Below are 19128 nucleotides of genomic sequence, written 5' to 3' on the forward strand. Positions count from 1 at the left end.
GACAAACTCTTGTAAGGGCTTGGTGGCTGTCTTCAGAATATGGAAGAGAAGGGCAGAATCTACTTTAGATGTGGGTGTGGATGCCTACGACAGCTCTTGGCCTCCCTTGCAGTCCAGTTTTCTCATGTACATGGGCTATTCAATGGTCTCACACAGCATCCTCAGTGATATTGGGGTACTCCTGCTCACCAAAGTAGATGAGGACACGGGTTTTCCATAAAGGAGGCACAGCTCCTTTAGGAAATGCAGTTTGCCATGCTTCTTGGGCATGCACATCGCAATGAGGAACACTCAGTTCTTGGCCAAAGTCAGTACCTTGGATAGCTGCAGCTCTAGGTCCTTTCAGTTCATCAGGAAGCTGTGCAAGCACACACGCACACGCACGCACGCACATGCACGCACGCACGCACGCACGCACGCACGCACGCACGCACTCCAGCCCCTCAGGACTCTAGGACATCCCTTCTTCTTGGGCAGCAGCGTCTCCACGAGGAACACGGAGTTCTTGTCTAAAGCCTGAGTGCCAGATGGCTGCAGCTCTAGCTCCATCCTGCTCATCAGGAAGCTGTGCATGGCCTGCATCTCCCGGGCACTCAGGTCTGCGAACACCTGGGCCTTGCCATTCAACATCCAGTTGGGGTACTCTGCCATGGCCATCTGTAGGACCGAGACGATGGCCACGCAGCCCAGTGCCAAGCTCCTTAGTGCCAGCCCCATGGCTCTGGGACTCAGCAGAGGAGAGGAGAGGACTTAGTTATTCCATCTCCAAACCAGCACTCCAGAGCACCTGGTCCCTAACCCTGTCTCCCTCTGACTGTGCTTCCTACCTTACTCAGCTGAAGCCAGACTTGGGGTCTCCAGGTCTTCTCTCCCCATTCATGATGCAGCCCAGGCCCCTGTGTGTGTCCGCCTATTTCCTTCCCCATCTGAAAATCTCTCACAGTCTTTCTTATCTACATATCTCCCACTGTTTCTCCCTTTTCCAGTTTTTTAACAATCGGAAAACATTCATGAGCTATGGGCACCACGAGTCATAGCAACCCAAGGCTCGCCCAACAATGGCGACAAAATTCTTATATCCTTGTGGTGTCGAGGACTTAAGTGACAGCAAAATTCTCTTTCCAACGCAATTACCCTTTATGGCGATGCATGTTGGAAATTAGGTCAATGTCTGAAGTGTCAGAAGGGAGAGAGGAACGAGGTATAAAATGTTTGAAAAGGGAAATATTTCATAGGTTTATTGAAAAGTACATTTTATATATTATAGTACATATTATATAGCATATAAGTACAAAGTGTGGTTGTGCCAAATGGGATAATATTCCTTCCCCAAAACGTCATGTACAAAAATTCTAGTGGCAGCCACAGTGTGGTGCTAGCTGCTTTTTGTTTGTTTGTTGTTTTGTTAGCTTGACGCAAGCTAGAGCTACATGGAAAGAGAAGTTTTAATTGAGAAAATGCCTTCCTCAGATTGCCTATAGGCAAGTCTATAGGGCCTTTTCTCGATTAATGACTCGTGTCTCAGCTTAAGGGGGTGGTTCAGCCTGTAGGCGGGCGGTCATGGGTTGTGTAAGAAAGCAGTCTGAGAAAGCCAGTGAACAGCACTGTTCCATGCCTCCTGTTTCCGTTCCTGCCTCCAGGTTCCTGCCCTGACGTTCCTTCATGAGAAACTGTCAGTTGTAAGGTGAAATAAATTCTTTCCTTCTCAAGGCGGCTTTGGTGGTTATCACAGTGCTAGAACCCAGACCAAAAAACCATGGGAGGCCATCCTTCATGTTGTTAGATAGGGTGGTCCAGGAGACTCCAAAACACAATATGGACTACCATTGCTCTTGGTTTCCATCTACAACTTGAAGGTAAGAACCTATTGATGAACACACTCATACTTTGGACACAGGTCTCGGAGGAGTCGAGCTGGAATGGACCCAGAAGCCTCCTCCCTGAGGACTACCTCTCACAGTATCAGAAGGCATAATTCAAGCTGCTAAAGGAGAAAAGCAATCCAAAGTCCTTCCCAGCTGTAGAATCTATGAATCACTATAGTGACCAGCCTGGCAAGGTCTCCCCAACAGTGCAATAGTGACGGTTTTATCTTGAGGTAACCAATAAGTATCTAATCGACTTAGAGTTTTTCCTTAGCAGAAGGGAATTCATGCTTGGCATTGTATACCCAACCGACTTACCTATGGCTTGGATGTTATAGACTCTAGAGGAGAACTTACTACTGCCATTTTACAAATCAGTATAATTCGAACTGTATTCTAAACATCTTTATATCCATGTATAAGTGTAGCTCTCACTCCTCATCAAAGAAGCTGCATTTTGAAACAGGTAGTAACGGTTACAGACATCCACAACTTACTAAAATGCAGAGAAAAATGTGATCGTGGCATGCCCGATCCCAACTGGCACATCTACACCACAACTCCTAAACCTTTGGGAGAGAAACATGGCAACAGAGGCACAGTGAGGGGAGCAGGGGTCTGTGTTACTAGGCCTGTTGCAGGGACGAGGGTGCATCCAGCAGTTCACATGAGGGTGAGGACCTGAGTGCCTTTCAACTGAAACTCAGTTGTAGAACAGGAATTAGGCAAAGGGAAGCTTAGGCACTCATAATGGACATGAGGGAGAGATGGGGACACATTCATCAGGGAGAGATGGGGACACACTCATCAGGGACATGAGGGGACATGGGGGACGCACTCATCAGGTACATGAGGGACAGATGGGGGACACACTCATCAGGGACATGAGGGGACATGGGGGACGCACTCATCAGGGACATGAGGGACAGATGGGGGACACACTCATCAGGGACATGAGGGGACATGGGGGACGCACTCATCAGGTACATGAGGGACAGATGGGGGACACACTCATCAGGGACATGAGGGGACATGGGGGACGCACTCATCAGGGACATGAGGGAGAGATGGGGGACACACTCATCAGGTACATGAGGGACAGATGGGGGACACACTCATCAGGGACATGAGGGGACATGGGGGACGCACTCATCAGGGACATGAGGGAGAGATGGGGACACATTCATCAGGGACATGAGGGAGATATGGGGACACACTCTTCAGGGACATGAGGGAGAGATGGGGACACACTCATCAGGGACATGAGGGGACATGGGGGACACACTCATCAGGGACATGGGGGAGAGATGGGGGACACATTCATCAGGGACACGAGGGAGAGATGGGGGACACACTCATCAGGGACATGAGGGGACATGGGGGACACACTCATCAGGGACATGGGGGAGAGATGGGGGACACACTCATCAGGGACATGAGGGAGAGATGGGGGACACACTCATCAGGGACATGAGGGAGAGATGGGGACACATTCATTAGGGACATGAGGGAGAGATGGGGGACACACTCATCAGGGACATGAGGGAGAGATGGGGACACATTCATCAGGGAGAGATGGGGACACACTCATCAGGGACATGAGGGGACATGGGGGACGCACTCATCAGGGACATGAGGGACAGATGGGGGACACATTCATCAGGGACATGGGGGAGAGATGGGGGACACACTCATCAGGGACATGAGACACAGAACCCGAGCTTCGTCAACACTTCATGTTCTCCGCGTGTGTTCTTATGCTAGGTCCCACTCAAAAAAGGCCCAAGTTTCCCACTGGCTTCTCCTGTACAGGCAGTTTTCTCCAAGCTTTTATACCAAATTAATATCCTGTTGCTCTGGTCAAGTTGGCTATAACCTTCCTTTACCAAGGGAGTTTCTTTCTTGGTCCTGGACCTAACTCTGTTTGCATCCCACTCACTGCCCCTCAGCGTGTTGTGTTTAGCCTTTCCCTAGATTTCTGATCATGCACCTTACTCGTTCTTCAATGTATCTTTTTTTTTTTGAGTTGGGATCTCTCACTGAATCAGGAGCTCAGCAGGTTTTTGAGACTGGCCTGTTAAAAAGCTCTGTGGATCTGCCTGTTTTTGTCTAAAACCCCAGAGTCAATGTAAAATCTCGCTGTATTGTGCTCACGTCACCTGTGTTGGGGATCTGAACTTCGGTCCTCATGCCTGGTGGCAAGCACTTTATTGACTGAAATGTTGTCCGTATCCATCCCTAGAGTTCTTCAAAGCTGTGTTCCTTTGTTTGTTTGTTTGTTTGTTTGTTTTCAAGACAGGATTTCTCTGTGTATCCCAGACTGTCCGGGAACTCACTCTTTAGACCAGGCTGGTTTTGAACTCACAGAGTTCATTGCACCACCACCACCTGGCAGGGCTGTGCTCCTAAGGAGAAAAAAATCATTTTCCACGTTCTTCTATCTTTTTGAGAGGACCTCAGTTCCTCCCAGTTTACATTTCTGTAGCCCAGTTCTTTGGTATATTCCCGTTCTTTCCCCAAAGTTAGCATATGATACTTGTTATTCTTTGCATTCTCTTCTCCCACTTAGTATATCCTGCAGGGTTTTCCCTTCAGTCTACGGACTGTCATCACCCACACACCTTTTTCTATTACTTGGCACCAGGGTGCACCTGTTCCCCCTTACAGATGGAAAGTCTGTTATCAGACTTTCATGGTTATAGACAGCATCACAGTGATTCAACGCACAAAACTTTTAAACATGTCTTTACAGAGAGATCTTTAGCTGTGGGGAGGCAACTCTGGGATGAGCCGGAGACCTGGGACCAGGGAGACTTCCAGGAGTCTATGGGGGTGACCCTAGCTGAGACTCCTAGCAGCGGGAGATATGGAACCTGAAGTGGCCACTTCCTGCAGCCAGATGGGACTCTCAGAGGAGGGAGGGGAACACTAACTCACTGGACAAAACCTTTGATCCCAAATGTACAGGCATAAAGATGGAGCCGGGGTTGAGGGAATGGGCGACCAATGAGCGGCCCAAATTGAGACCCACCAAACGGGAGAGGGCCAACCCTTGACACTATTAATGATATTCTTCTATGCTTGCAAACAGGAACCTAGCATAACTTTCTTCTGAGAGGCTTCATCCAGCAACTGATATAAATAGAAGCAGAGACCCCCCCAGCCAAATAACAGATAGAGCTTGGGGAGCCTTGTGGAAGAGTGGGTGCAAGGATGGAGGGTGCTGGAGGGGTCAAGGACACCATAAGAAGACCTACAGAGTAAACTAACCTGGTTCCATACAGGCTCACAGCGGCTCAGCTAACAACTGAAGAGCATGCATGGGCTGTGCTCCTGATAGAGGTTCTCTGGCAAATCCTGTTTCCTTGCCTCCTTCTACACTGTGAAGACGGGGTTACCTTACACCTTTAATCCTTGTACAGGATTCTTAGTTTCGTCCTCCTCATACACAAACGTTAGCGCAGAGCACACAAGATTGCCTACAGTCCTGACTCACACACTCTCCGCATATCCATCTGGCGTGACAACGGTCTGTGCCTTAATTGATGGGACTGTTCTCCCCTGCAGAGTCCGTGTGTCCAGACTTTGCTTGTTGCAGACAGTTCTACTGTGAATCAGCACACATATTTTTTTTTCTTCATTTGTTGGTAAAGGGATCTTAGGGGCAAACTCTAGATGCTAAACAACAACAAAAGGGTGAGATGTTGGTAATCTTGTTAGATTTCCGCATAACAACTTTCTTCTGCACGACCAGAATTGAGGAGGGACAGTTCCCATCAAGTTGCCTTAAGACTCATGGGAAAGTCTCAGGTATTGAAAAATCCATCTGATAGATCAGCCCAGTATCTTTGCCCTGGTCATGGAGGTCTTTTTTTTTTTTTTTTCATTCAGTAGATAACCATAGATGGAGCCCATAGGCACATATCTAAGTATGTGGTCCACACCCTCCACAGCTCTAGAAGCAACACAGAAGGGTGCAGTGGCAAGGGTTTATTGAACGTCCTTGGGGGACTTTGGGCTGTTGAGTGGGAGTGGGGCTGGACTTTTGACACAGGGCTGTAGGTTCCATTGTGGTTGAAAAGCGGTGGCGTCAAGCAGATCCTGTCCCCAGGGATCCAGTGTTTGGTATGTCTGTGGCTCTTGGCCCTCGGTGCTTTTCAGTGAAATAGAAGTTGTTAGGCATGAGCCGAAAGCCTACAAAGTCCCTAAGTGAGGCCAGATTAGGAACAGCTTCCAAATGGGGCCCATGTGAGAAGCCCACTGTCACCCAGGCCACCAAATCCTGTGGGAGAGACAAAGGCTTTTAGTGGGCAAAGGGGTACTGACTGTGGACCCTGGAAGGACTGGGTCATTTTAAGATGTGTTTATTAACTTCTTCAAAATGGCCCCAGCCCCATTGAAAGAGGCTGGCCCATCTTTCATGACCTCTGGGCTTGCCCTCCACCCACAAGCCACATACACCTGGGACCAGGGACAGGTCAAGTTAGTAGGTTAGTGACAAGGCCAAGGAGGGACGGGAGGGACTGGCCTAGCACCTGATCTTCGATATTCTCATTGTCCTGAAGGAAATCCTGAAAAACCACAGCTGGGTCCCAGGGATGGTTCTGGTTGTAGATGCTGGTGCTGCACCTTTCAGACTCCCGATATTTGCTCACTGCCAGGGAGTACCTGTGAGTGAGGAGAAGCAGATGGCTCTGAGCACAGGGAGTACCTGTGAGTGAGGAGAAGCAGGTGGCTCTGAGCACTGGGGCTACCTCTGAGCCCCAGCTATGGCTCATAACATCCTCAGTGCCACAGAGAGGGGAGCTGGGGGTTTCCTCACAATGAGCAGCCATCCCCTGGGACTTCACAAGAGTTCCCAAAGCCATCTGAAGGCCAAGAGCCCATGAGCACATCTCTCCCCTCCCCGACTGCATGAGGATGCACACTCAGACTCACACACAGACTCAGAGAACTGAAGCACAGAGAGCCATTCACAGCCAGAGAGGAGCTCCCACCCGCTGCTCCTCAGAGTCCCTGCACTCCTCACCTGGCCCAGGAGAAAGCTAAGTCCTCCTGAGATTCAGGGGTCAGCCTTTGCTTAGATGTGGAGTCGATCTTTAAGTGGTAGCTTCGCCGGTGTCCCCAGATGTCCGTTTTGGGGCTGCTGAAGAGCAGGAACGGAGGCAGAGTCTGTCCAAAGGGAAAGGTAGCCTGACTTTCCTGCGAGTACCGAATCTTCTCCATTGTGGCCTGGTGATGCCTTGGTCGGCTGGGCTTGGTGGTAGTGTTCTGTCTGGCCTGCAGGGTGTGGAAGCTGTTGGTGGTGCCTGGAACCATGAAGGGAGATGGAGGCTGAGGACCAAGCTTAGATTGGAAGCTTCCTTCCTCTGCCCTGGATCTCCAACATAGGCCACACCATGGCCAGCTACCAGCAAGGAGCAGTGCGAGGGGCAGAAGCTTGGCTAACAGTGTGGGCTGGGAAGCTAAGTGAGCCTCACAACCAGAGGAGCTGGAGGACAGCTCAGAGGTCAGTGGTGGTGACTGTGGTGGTCTCAGGGTGACCCAGGCTATTTTCAAGAGAGCCATGATCCAGCCTGTTTGCCATAGTTTTAACCCCGGAGAAGGCATAGCCTGTGTTGCTAGAGGCCCGAGAATCGGCATTACGTTCTGGGTCATAAAGACAAATGGCAGATGTCCATTTGATCCTGCTGGCCTTGCTCTACTAATGGCTTTGATGTCAAATGCCACAGCGATGACACTACTCTGTGGTGAATATTATGTATCCGGAAGACATACATAAGTATGTCCCTCTGATGACAGTACAGACCATCCAAAAGGGCTACAAAGATCCATTTCCCCTCCCACTGTACTGCCTCCTCCCCTCCTCTCTGCACCACTGAATTCAGACCCAAGGCAGATGCGCACCTACAATTCTGGGTAATGCCCGGGTATCAATCACAGCCACTATCTATCAGATATGCATATTATTTCTTTTTGGGGCAGCTGGAGAAGAAGACTCAATGAATACTTCTGATTTAACATCAGGGAGTCTCGGTCCTATCTCCTGTGACGTAATGTTATTGGTGGGAAGCATCTGAGAGACAGGGAGGGAGGGTCCGACCTCAAGTCCTACCTGCCACATCCAGGTCAACACGGTAATGCACAAGGTGGGTGTGGCTTTTGCCAAGTTGGTGAGTCAGCAGATGAGTGTCGCTCAGTCCTTCAGGGGTATAGATGACGGTGTGGACGTAACCTGTGGCATGCATCTGGGCTGAAATCACACCATTATCGTAGAAGATGAAGTCCCAGATGTAATAAAAATTGTAGCTCGCCGAGATTGCCCGCAGCACCATTTTGTGCCCCAACACATCAGAAAAGAAGTTGATTTTGCGTGTGGTGTTAAATGTGGGGCTAACAGGCACCCCTGTGGGGATCTCAAAAATGCAGAGGGCTCGCGGTCGACGGACAGGCCCATTGGTGTCATAGTAGTGGATGACATCCAGGAAGGTGGCTGTCTCTGGACAGTCGATGCCAGGGGCTAACTCATGAGTCACACTGCCCAGGTCCCAGCCTAGATCCATGGTCTTGCTCACCTCTCCTGCAGGTGTGTTTTCTCTATGCATGGCCAGAGCAGTCTGCACACTGATCTCATAGGCTATGCACTCATTCCGGAAATGCACACTCAATATCTGCAACCCGGAAGAGGGTCGAAGCCGGAAGGAGAAACTCCAGTTTTTGTAGATCACAGTGTTGCCTTCTAGGCTGTATCTGGGACCGTTGCCTTGTTCCACACCAGGGCCAGACTTGCTGAGGGGCTTTGGGACTTTCCTACCAGGCTTGTTGAACATTTGTGGCCACTTTTTGTTCTGAGGCAGTTGGCCCTTGAGGACGACTGTATCAACTTCGCCGTCTGCATATTTCTGAGCCAGTTCCTCTGGGCTATTGTAGAGCTTGCCGTTATACCAGACCTGCACTACTCTCCAGTTCCGGACATCTGTGCTCCCATGATCCACAAGGACTTCCAGACCCGTGGGCTGCAGCCGGTGGCCTCTCACAATGCGCTGTAAGATAAACCAGGTGGCCCGATGTCTAGACTCCACACTGTGGGGGGCCACATGGGTGAAGGTCAGGCACCGGCCGTTGCAGTCCTCTAGTGAGAAGCCAGTGGTGTCAAGGAAAAACTTCTGCAAGGGTGTTGTGGCCTCCTTGATTTTGTGATAGAGAAGCCTTCGCTCTGCTTTGGACATGGGTCTGGATGACCAGGACCGATGTTTCTTTGGCCTGGGAGACAGTTCTCTCATGTAGACAGGCTGTGGCAGGGGCCCTACAGCAAACTCTGTGACATTGGGGTGCTTCTGAGCACTAAAGAAGAGGATGACCCGGGCTTCCCGCACAGGAGGTTTTGCTCCTTTACCCAGAAACTCTAGGACATCCTTCTTTTTGGGCAGCAGCGTCTCCACGAGGAACACGGAGTTCTTGTCTAAAGCCTGAGTGCCAGATGGCTGCAGCTCTAGCTCCGTCCTGCTCATCAGGAAGCTGTACACGGCCTCCATCTCCTGGGCGCTCAGGTCTGCGAACACCTGGGCCTTGCCATTCAACATCCAGTTGGGGTACTCTGCCATGGCCATCTGTAGGACCGAGATGATGGCCACGCAGCCCAGTGCCAAGCTCCTTAGTGCCAGCCCCATGGCTCTGGGACTCAGCAGGGGGGAGGAGAGGACTTAGTTATTCCTTCCCCAAACCAGCACTCCAGAGCACCTGGTCCCTAACTCTGTCTCCCCCTTACTGTGCTTCCTACCTTACCCAGCTGAAGCCAGACTTGGAGTCGCTGGGTTCTCTCTCCCCATTCATGGTGCAGTTCAGGCCCCTGTGTGCATCCACCTACTTCCTCCCTCATCTGAAAATCTCTTATATGCTTTCTTATCTACGCATCTCGCATTGCTTCCTCCATTTTGATGTTATAACAGTGGGGAACATTCTTCAGCTGGGTACGTCAGGAGTCACAGCAGCTCAAGGCTTGGTCCTCAAGGTCTGTTGTCTGGTGGGCCAGAGGGCTGTAGTGATAGCAAAACTCCCTTTGTGATTCAACATTGATCGTTTAGGGGGCTGCAAAGCTGACATTTAGGCTAAATGTTCAAAGTGCAGGAAGTGCAGGAAGGGAGGATGGTACAAGAAAGATAGGTAGAATGGGGAGATAAAAATGTTTGAAAAAGCCACAGGAAAACATTGTATAAGTTTACTGAAAAACACACTACAGTACTGTAGCTCATCTCTGCTACTCTGTGCTTCTTCTTTTTCCTACCCTGTATCCCCACTGGTTTTTCCCTCTATAAATAGATAGAAAAGAAAGAAAGCTGAGAGAGAGAGAGAGAGAGAGAGAGAGAGAGAGAGAGAGAGAGCCCTGAATCTAATTTCATACCCTTTATTTCTTCTTTGATGCAACTACTGACAAACCACAACAAACTCCCCTGAATGACCACCAACCACCAACCGCACCTTTCAGGGCTCTAGCATTTCTATACCTTCTGAAAAGTCCCAGAATTCCAAATGTCACACAACTGCAGAAACTATCTACAGCTGGCAAAACCACATCTCTGTTAGAGGGAAGTCACAGTCAGCTACTAAGGACTGTCCAAAGCAGGTCCCATCCCCATACCTGGGATTAAAACAAAAGCACATTTTTATAATATTTCTGTGGTTTTATTGTTGCTTTTCAAGACGAGGTTTCTCCATGTAGTCTTGGCTGTCCTGGACTTGCTTTGTAGACCAGGCTGGCCTCGAACTCATCGTGATCTGCCTGCTTCTGCCTCCTTGAGTGCTAGGATTACAGGCGTGTGCCACTGCATCCACTTTATTTCTGTGTTAAAAAAAGAACCCCCCAAAAGAACCCAAAATTTCAGAATTGTCTGTACACACTACACAGAGACACACACACACACACACATATCAAAATTACACCACCCCAAGTAATATTGATCCCCACAAAGAGCCATTGACTAACTAACAACAACCCCAGTGCTAGGCATGGGAAACTTCCCTTTGAGTTTGCTCAGGACAGTGGTCAAGAAACTCCCAGAATAGTTTAGGCTATTGTAGTTGCCATCAGTTGCTTCTCATAACTTGAAGGTGAGACTCAATTTCTGAAGAGATTACATTCTCCAGACACAAGACTCGAAGGGATCCATCGACATCCAATCTCCTACTTAACGACTAGATCTTATTGCTTCATATGGTCTGTTCAAGCTTCCAAGAAAGAAAAAAAAAAACCATTGGTTCTTTTACGCAAATGTAAAGCTTATAAACGAACAGCGAGTGGCTTAGCAAGGCATCCCGTATGGTACAACGTGGCACCTGTCTTGGGGTGATGGAGAGCCATCTAAAGGTACTTAAGGGCCAACTCAAAAGGTGAGAATTCATACCCAAAGGCTGTAAATGTAGCTGACTCCCAGTGCTTAGGGAGGCAGGGCTGTTTGCAATATGCCCAGACCTCAGCCTTTGCTGCCTTATCCATTCTTGTGCCTGCTAGTGAGGCTTCCCGTTTGGCCCTGCTGTATATACAGAGCTCCTGGGAAAACACTGGCTTTGCACGTGAGTGGGCTGCTTTTACGGTCATCAGGTCTTTGCAGATCCCAGCTGTGATGCTCCTGGGCCCCAGATGCAAGCCCCTCCTCAAAGCCTTGCCACTTGACACCGATGCTGGAAAAATCCATCTGCCCTTTGTTTTCCACTCAAGACTCACTCTGGGTCTCTAGCAGGGTTCTTCACTCATCAAGACTTGATGAGGTCAAGGCTTGCCTCATGGCCCCTGAGTAGATAGAAGGACTCTGAGTGGTCCTGTTTATTATAGGTATTTAATTGCTTTTTGGTTCAATAGATTAGAAACCTTTGTGGTGGATGGGGAGCTGGTGATTTAGGCGCAACGAGGGTTCGGGAGCCTGTGTTACTGGGCCAGTCACAGAGGTCCAAGGTACAGTCAGCAGTTCTGGTGGGGATGAGGAGTGGAATGCATTTTAGTTAATTTATTTTTAAGACAGAATTTCTCTGTGTAGCCCTGGCTGTCATGGAACTTGTTTTGTAGACCAGGTTGGCCTCAAACTCAGAGATCCTCCTGCCACTGCCTCCGTAGTGCTGGGATTAAAGGTGTGTGCTAACATGCCCGTTTTAAAATTTCAACTGTAGAACAAGAATTAAGCAAAGGGAAGCAAACACACTCCTCAGGGGCATGATGGGGTGCTGGCTATGGAACCTGAGCATTGTCAACACTTTTCTTACATGAGTGTTTTCTTACGTCACGTGTCCCACTCACAAGTATGGGGAGCCCAACTTTGAGCCTTGAGTTTTCTGTTGCCTTCTTCCCCAAAGACAAGCTTTCACACTCCACACTTTATACTAAGTTCATATCCTGTTCCTCTTGTTAAAGTTGGCTAGAACCCTTCCTTAGGGACCCTCTGTCTTGGGCCTGGGCTTAACTTCATTCAGGGCCCACTCACTGTCCTTCTGGAGATTTGTCCTTTAATCTGTGGAGGATGCTGTGGACATTTGCACACACCATGTGCAGCTCTCAGTTCAGAGGTCGACTCTGTCTCCTCACTTATTCTCCACAGTGCTTTTTGAGTCAGGATCTCTCCTTTAACTTGGAGCTCACTGATTTGGAAAGACTTGGATTCTAGCAAGCTTCAGGGATCTGCCTGCCTTTGTCCTTCAACTCCAATTCTGGTCTTCGGTCATGCTGCACTGCGTTCCATTTTACATGTGTTCTGGGGATGGGAACTCGAGTCTTCATGCCTGGCGGCAAGCGTTTTTCCGACCGTGCCTTTATCCCACCTCCATCCCTGGAGTCCTCCAAGGCTGTGTTTCTAAGGAGAGAAAAATTGGTTCCTTGTCTTCCAGCACTTTGAGGGCACCTCTGTGCTTTCCAATTTCCCTTTCTGTAACTACCCTGGAGAAAAAATGAGGAGACACAAAGCCGACCTCTGTTCTCCACACCAATGCATAAACACACAAGAAAACTCCCACTCTTTCCCCAAAGTTAGCACATGGTGTGTGCTGTTCTCTGCCATCCTCGCCACCCACCCCCACCACACTTAATATATCCTGCAGCATTTCCCCTCCAGTCTACACACTGCCATCGCTCATGGAGGCTTCTTGTTTCTATTACCTGATATTGTGGTGTAGTTGTGTTCAAATGCACTGACCCTTTCCGTCTGTAAGGCGCCTTACAGATGGAAAGTCTATTACCAAATTTTCATTGTTACAGACAGAATCACGGTGATCCAACACACAAATATATATTTTCCATGCGTCTAAAAGAGAGATCTTTGGGGTAAACCTTACCGGAACATGCTGGAACAACGAACCGGTGAAGGTATTGGTGATTTGGTTATATTTCCCGTTGCAGCCTCCTTCTGCATGGCTGTCACTGAGATGAAACCGTTCCCCTGTGTGAAAGGTAGCTGAAAGCCTCAGATATTGCCCAAGTAATAAGGGCCTTTTGGGTAAAACAGCAATGGGTTGCATGGACGCACATCTGTGTATGCGGTGCTATGCTTCCTGCAGCTCTAAGAAGATTCATACAATGGCGGACGCTCTTCTTGTTGGCCCTTGGGACTAATCAGGTAGGAGCTGGGGCTAGACTCTTCACACAGGATCATGTGTCCCACTGTAAACAAGCAGTCCTTGTGTCCAGGGCTCCATAGCCTGAGGTAGCTGTGACCTTTGTACCTGGGCCACATGATTACAGTGTCTCTGAACGCCGTTGGTCCGCCTTCTAGGAAGAGGCTCTGATCAAGAAGTCAATGGAGCTCCCAGGTGTGACCATTTTGGGCATATCCACAGAATGGGCTATGTATAGAAACTCACTATCACCACCACCACCAGGCCCTATGGGAGAGACAGGGAACTCAACAGGCAGAGTGGTATTGAGTGCCAACCATTTGAGGAGATTCTGTCTTGGGGCTTATTCAGATGTGCCTAAAAACTTCCTCATATGCCCTCAGTCCCACTTTAAAGAGTAGGCCCATGTGTCATCAGTGTGGGACTTGCACTTCACTCAGAAAGCCACAGTCCAGGGGCTAGAGAGAGAACAGGGGTCAGGGCCAGCACCCATCTTCCCCGTGCTTGCAGTTCTGAATGTCTGAATGGACTCTTTAAAAACCATGAGATCACTCAGAGGTTATTTTGATTTACAGACTGCTGCCATACGTGTCAGGCTCTCAGTACTTGGTCATCACCAGGCATGACTCCCACCTGATGACCAGGTGGGTAGCTCTGGGCAACCGCATAACACTCTGATCTTCTGAGCACTTGCACATGCCCACCGAGACATGCGGGCGCAGACCTCTACGACAGAAGCATAATACATAAGCAGTAACTAAGCATAGTTCCTCTCCTCCCTGGCCTCCACGGGTCCCCTCACCTGGCCCAGGTGACAACTGGTTGCTCCTGCCAGCCTGACACTAACATCTGCTCAGTCATAAAGCCAATCTGCTGGCCATAGTTGCACTTGTGTCCCCAGGGGTTTTTTTCATGGCTCTGGAGACTGGGTATAAGATGAAGTCTGACTGAAGTGGGGGCAGCCGTGTGCTCCTGGGAGGACTGTGTGCTCAGGTATCACCATGACTGGGGTGGTGTCTCAGGCTTTCAGGCTTAGTGAGACACCCCCACCCTGCCCCATCAGCAGTGTCTGAAAGCCTGAAAGCTGTTCTTGGTGCCTTGAGGCACTAGGGGAGAGGAATAGTAAAAATTAAGCATTGGTACAGAAATGTACTCCTTTTGCCCTGGCAGAACCAACCTGGCCCACATCCATGGCCAGTTAACTGTTAGGAAGGAATGATGCTGAGGCCAGGTAATGAGTTGGCAGTGTAGGCCAGAGGCCAAGAAAACACACACACACACACACACACACACACACACACACACACACACACACACACACACACGGACTCTAGAGGACACCTCGTGGATATTCATGGTAACTGGGGCAGTTTCAATGTAACTATCTTGTCCTTTCAGAGCTGTGCTCCCGTTCTGTTTGTTGTACTTTTAACCTTGGAGGAAGGTCAGCCCAAGAATCTGAAGGTCAGAGGCCTTTTGTACTTCGGACAGAAGGCCAAGCAGGGCCAAGTGGGTGGCATCCAGGTATCTGTAAGTTTTAGTGGCCTTGTTCTGTTACTGGCTTTGATGTCAGGCATCACAACCATGTCATCTCTCTGTGGTGGTGTCATTTAACCACAAGTGCTCTGTGCATCCCAAGATGGCACCGTAGTCTGTTTCAAAGTGCTAGTCACTGGTATTTCTCTCCCTCCTTGACACTTTTCCTTTCATTCCACCTCTCCACCATTTACTCAATGTGAAGGAGGGAAAGATGCGCAACTCACATTGATGGTAACCCTAGGGTACCATTTCCAGCCACTGATTTTCATGGGTGCGTGATGTTCCTTTTTGTGTGGAAGAAGGATGGGTAAATACTCTTGGTTTTATGCCAGCGAATCTTATCCCTGTCCCATGAAGTTATTGGTGAATACCAGTTGGATGACCGAGAGGTCTGGGCCTCAAGTATTACCTGCCACATCCAGGTCAACACAGTGATGTACTTGGTATGCGTTTATGTTGCCATGTAGATGAATTTACAGGTGGGCTTGGTGCCATAAGCTTTTGGGATGTAGAAGGTGAATTGGGCATAGCCGTGGCATATATCCTGACCTCCATAACCCCACCTGAATAGAAGACGAAGTCCCAGATGTGATTGTAGCTGTACATTGTCGAGGTTGTCCGCAGTGCCATCACATGACCCTTGAGTCCCATGTAATATTCGAAGCCGCCTTAAGTTGGGATTAAAGTGATTTGGAAGGGCGACCCCTGTGTGCATCTCAAAGAGGTGGATGAGCCAGCAGCATCTTAGTAGGGACAGCATCCAGGAATGGGCATCTGAATCGGGACAGTTGATTCCAGGGGTTAACTCATGAGTGCCACTGCCTAGACCCAAGCTCATATCCCTGCTCTTGGTCTGCGTGACTACAGGTGTTTGTCCTCCACAGAATGCCAGAGCCTGGTGCTCACTGGCTGCGTTGGCAGCACATTCACACCTGAAATGTGCAATCAGGATCTGTGGTTTGGGAGATGCTCAGGAAGGAGAAGCCGCAGCCTCCTTAGAGCACGGTGTTGTCCTCTAGCCTGTAGCAGTCTGGAGAACATGTGCCAGCCATGCTGGTGGGTGTGGGACAGTCCCTGTGGGGTCGGGAGAAGACAAGAGTGCTGGCTGTTCTGTGTTCTTGGGCAGGGGTTTCAAAGAAGCTCTCCTGCTTTTCTCTCTCTGCTGTCTACATCCTAACTGCCTGTCTAGTTGTCCAGAATCCTTTGTAATGGTTCTTATCTGCATCAACCAGCATTTTTTCTCATTTTATCCCCTTAGTTATAAATAATAAAAATAAGTGACTTTGTCCACTTTCTGTTCCTGTGCAACTCCTCTGTATATAGTCACAATGCAGGGTGCATGGTAGATACTCAGTCAAACTCTCACACACTTACGTGGCCTGTGAGATGGATCCGGGGGTAAAAGTGTTTGCATTGCAAATCAGACTTTGTTTTAGTTCAATCTCCAGGACTCATAGTGCAAAAAAGAGAATTGTCTTTCCCCAATTGTCATCTGGTCTCCATATGTGCAGCAGCATGTGCACCTGTGCACTGCGGTGTGCAGGTGCACATACACAAGTGATGATGATGATGATGATGATGATAAGAAATATAAAATTTTAAACCATCTTCAGTGCTTTAAAATACTTCAAAAATACTTTTATAGAGCAAATCCATTTGAGACTTTATTTTCAGCCCTTTTGTAAAACACTAACACCTTTATATACTTCCAAACTGCTTTATAGCAGTAAAATGCCTGAATTAAAATAAAACTGGACTGATCTCAAGTGAATTAATAATTTAATAACACACCCAAAAATCCTGGGAAAACAAGAACAGACAACAGTCTAAAACAGAGGATTGAAAAAGGTAGTAAAAATAAAGGCTGAAATTAATGAAATAGAAACGAAGAAGACATGAGGAGTTTATTCTTTGAAAAGACTCACAAGATTGACAAACTTTTAACCAAATTATCTAGATGAAGATAAATAATCCAAATAAACAAAGTTAGAGATGAAAAGTGAGACAACATAACATGTACTGAGGAAATTGAGAGTTGTAAAGAGATACTTGAAAATAAGTATTCCACCAAGCTAGAAACTCTAAAAGAAATGGACGAATTTCTAGATATATATGGCCCAGCAAAGTTAAATCAAGACGAAATAAATAATTTAAACAGATCCATAACACCCAATGAGAGAAACAGTAATTTAAAATTTCCTAAAACCAAAAACTAAAACCCAGGGCAGGATGAGTCAGTACTGAATTTAAAGAGACCTTCAAAGAAGACCTAGCATTGGCACTCCTCAACTTCCTCCATAACACAGGAAACACAGGAGCATGCTGAGATTCCCTTCCTGAAGCCAGTGTTTCTGATACTATACCAGACAAAGACTCAACAACAAACAATTGCAGACCAATGCTTCTGATGAATGTGGTCGCCAAACTTCTCAATAATATATCTGGGAACCAAATTCTAGAACAAGTGGGAGGGCTAGCCTGGACTCTGTGTGTGTGCGTGCGTGCGTGCGTGCGTGCGTGCGTGCGTGCGTGCGTGTGTGTGTGTGTGTGTGTCTTCTTCAGGGAACTATCCACGGCCTCAGGGACTGATGCTTATGAAGTGGGATTAGCACTTAGCAATATTGCATAAAATGGCTGTCTGAATAAACACCACCATCATATGTGAATCAGTCCAGTGTGTGTGTGTATGTGTGTGTGTGTGTGTGCGCGTGTGCGTGTGCGTGTGTGTGTGTGTGTGTGTGTGAGAGAGAGAGAGAGAGAGAGGGAAAGAGACAGAGAGAGAAAGAGAGGGGGTGGTGGTATCAGGTGAATATAGCAAAATAAAGAAAAAGGACTTACATAAACTCTCCTTGATCCCCAACATATCCATCCATCTGATGGTGCAGTGCCACTTTGGGTCTTCAGCTGCACGTTGCCCTCTGGAAGATAAGGTGAGCTGAGCTCTAGGGCCCAGAGGCCTGGCTTACACCTTGAGTCTCTGAGAGGGTGGAAGGACTCTGAGAGGTCCTTGCTGTCATAGAGAGTTAATTGCTTTTGGTTCCTCACACTGGAAGACATTGGCAGAAATCTACTGAGCTGGAGGAGCAGAGAGAGGCTCAGAGGCTATGTGGCTGTGTGTATTCTCCACCAGCAGGAGGTGCAAGGGCCGGGGCTTAAGTGAATTTCACCTAAAAAAGGACTGGCAGAGTAGGAGTTAGACAAAGGGAAGCATAGTTTCTCTGGATAAGAGAGATCATGGGGGCCAGGTGTGGTGGTGTACGTCTTTAAGCCCAGCACTCGGGAGGCACAGGCCGGTGGATCACTGTGAGTTTAAGGCCAGTCTGGTCTACAAAGCAAGTCCAGGACAAGCAAGGCTACACAAGCCAAGAAACCTTGTCTAGAAAAACTGAAACAAACAAACAAGGATCAAGGATGTCTGTGTAGTGTGTTTTCTTGTGTCCCACTCTTAAGTGCGGGGGAACACAGCTCCCGTTCTCACAAGATTCTTCCACTAGTCAAGATTTACTGCCTTATACCCGGCTCAGAGTCGCCTGGAACCATACCACACCATGGTGTTCCCTGTGCTGGCCCCGGACCTAACTTCATTTACTTTCCACTCACTGCTCCTCAGCACTTTGGTATTTAGTTTGTAGAGGAATGAGATCTCCTGACTGTGACAGTGAAAGATGTGAGAGTGGCACCTGCCCCATTGCCAGGGAGCTGCTGAGCTCATGCAGCGTGAACCAGCTCTGTGTGTGTGTGTGTGTGTGTGTGTGTGTGTGTGTGAGAGAGAGAGAGAGAGAGAGAGAGAGAGAGAGAGAGAGAGAGAGAGAGAGAGAGAGAGAAGGGGGGTGTCAAGCGAGCTCTTCTCTTCTTTGCCTGATGCCCTCCTCATGGCTATAAAATGCTCCGAGAAGTTCTGTCACAGTCCCAGACTCCTACCTTGGGACCCTCAAGCTTGTTGGTATCCATGGAAATGACCTAGCCCAGAGATGTCCTTCTCTTAGCCTCATTTACCCTTCTGGTATTAATTATCAAGGCCAGAAACTCAAATGACCTTGTGCTTTCTGGCTCTGGCCGGACAGGAGTGAGGCAATGGCTCTGCTTGAACCCACAGTGAGCTGAAGGACAGGAGGCAAGCTGCGTAACT

General features: G+C 48.6%; 1 protein-coding gene across 1 annotated transcript; it reads right to left on the bottom strand.

The window, feature by feature from the left end:
* Positions 1-5955: 5955 nt before the first annotated feature.
* On the bottom strand, positions 5956-9535 carry LOC311599613 (diamine oxidase [copper-containing]-like; the record flags this gene model as incomplete). The annotated part of the gene is made up of 4 exons (XM_084785650.1): positions 5956-6147; positions 6401-6533; positions 6895-7174; positions 7981-9535. 4 exons carry the CDS (start codon positions 9533-9535, stop codon positions 5956-5958), a joined length of 2160 nt encoding a protein of 719 aa, XP_084641776.1.
* Between the last annotated feature and the right edge of the window lie 9593 nt (positions 9536-19128).

Source organism: Acomys minous, assembly GCF_964271855.1.
Source record: "Acomys minous genome assembly, chromosome: 6".
Lineage (NCBI taxonomy): Eukaryota > Metazoa > Chordata > Mammalia > Rodentia > Muridae > Acomys > Acomys minous.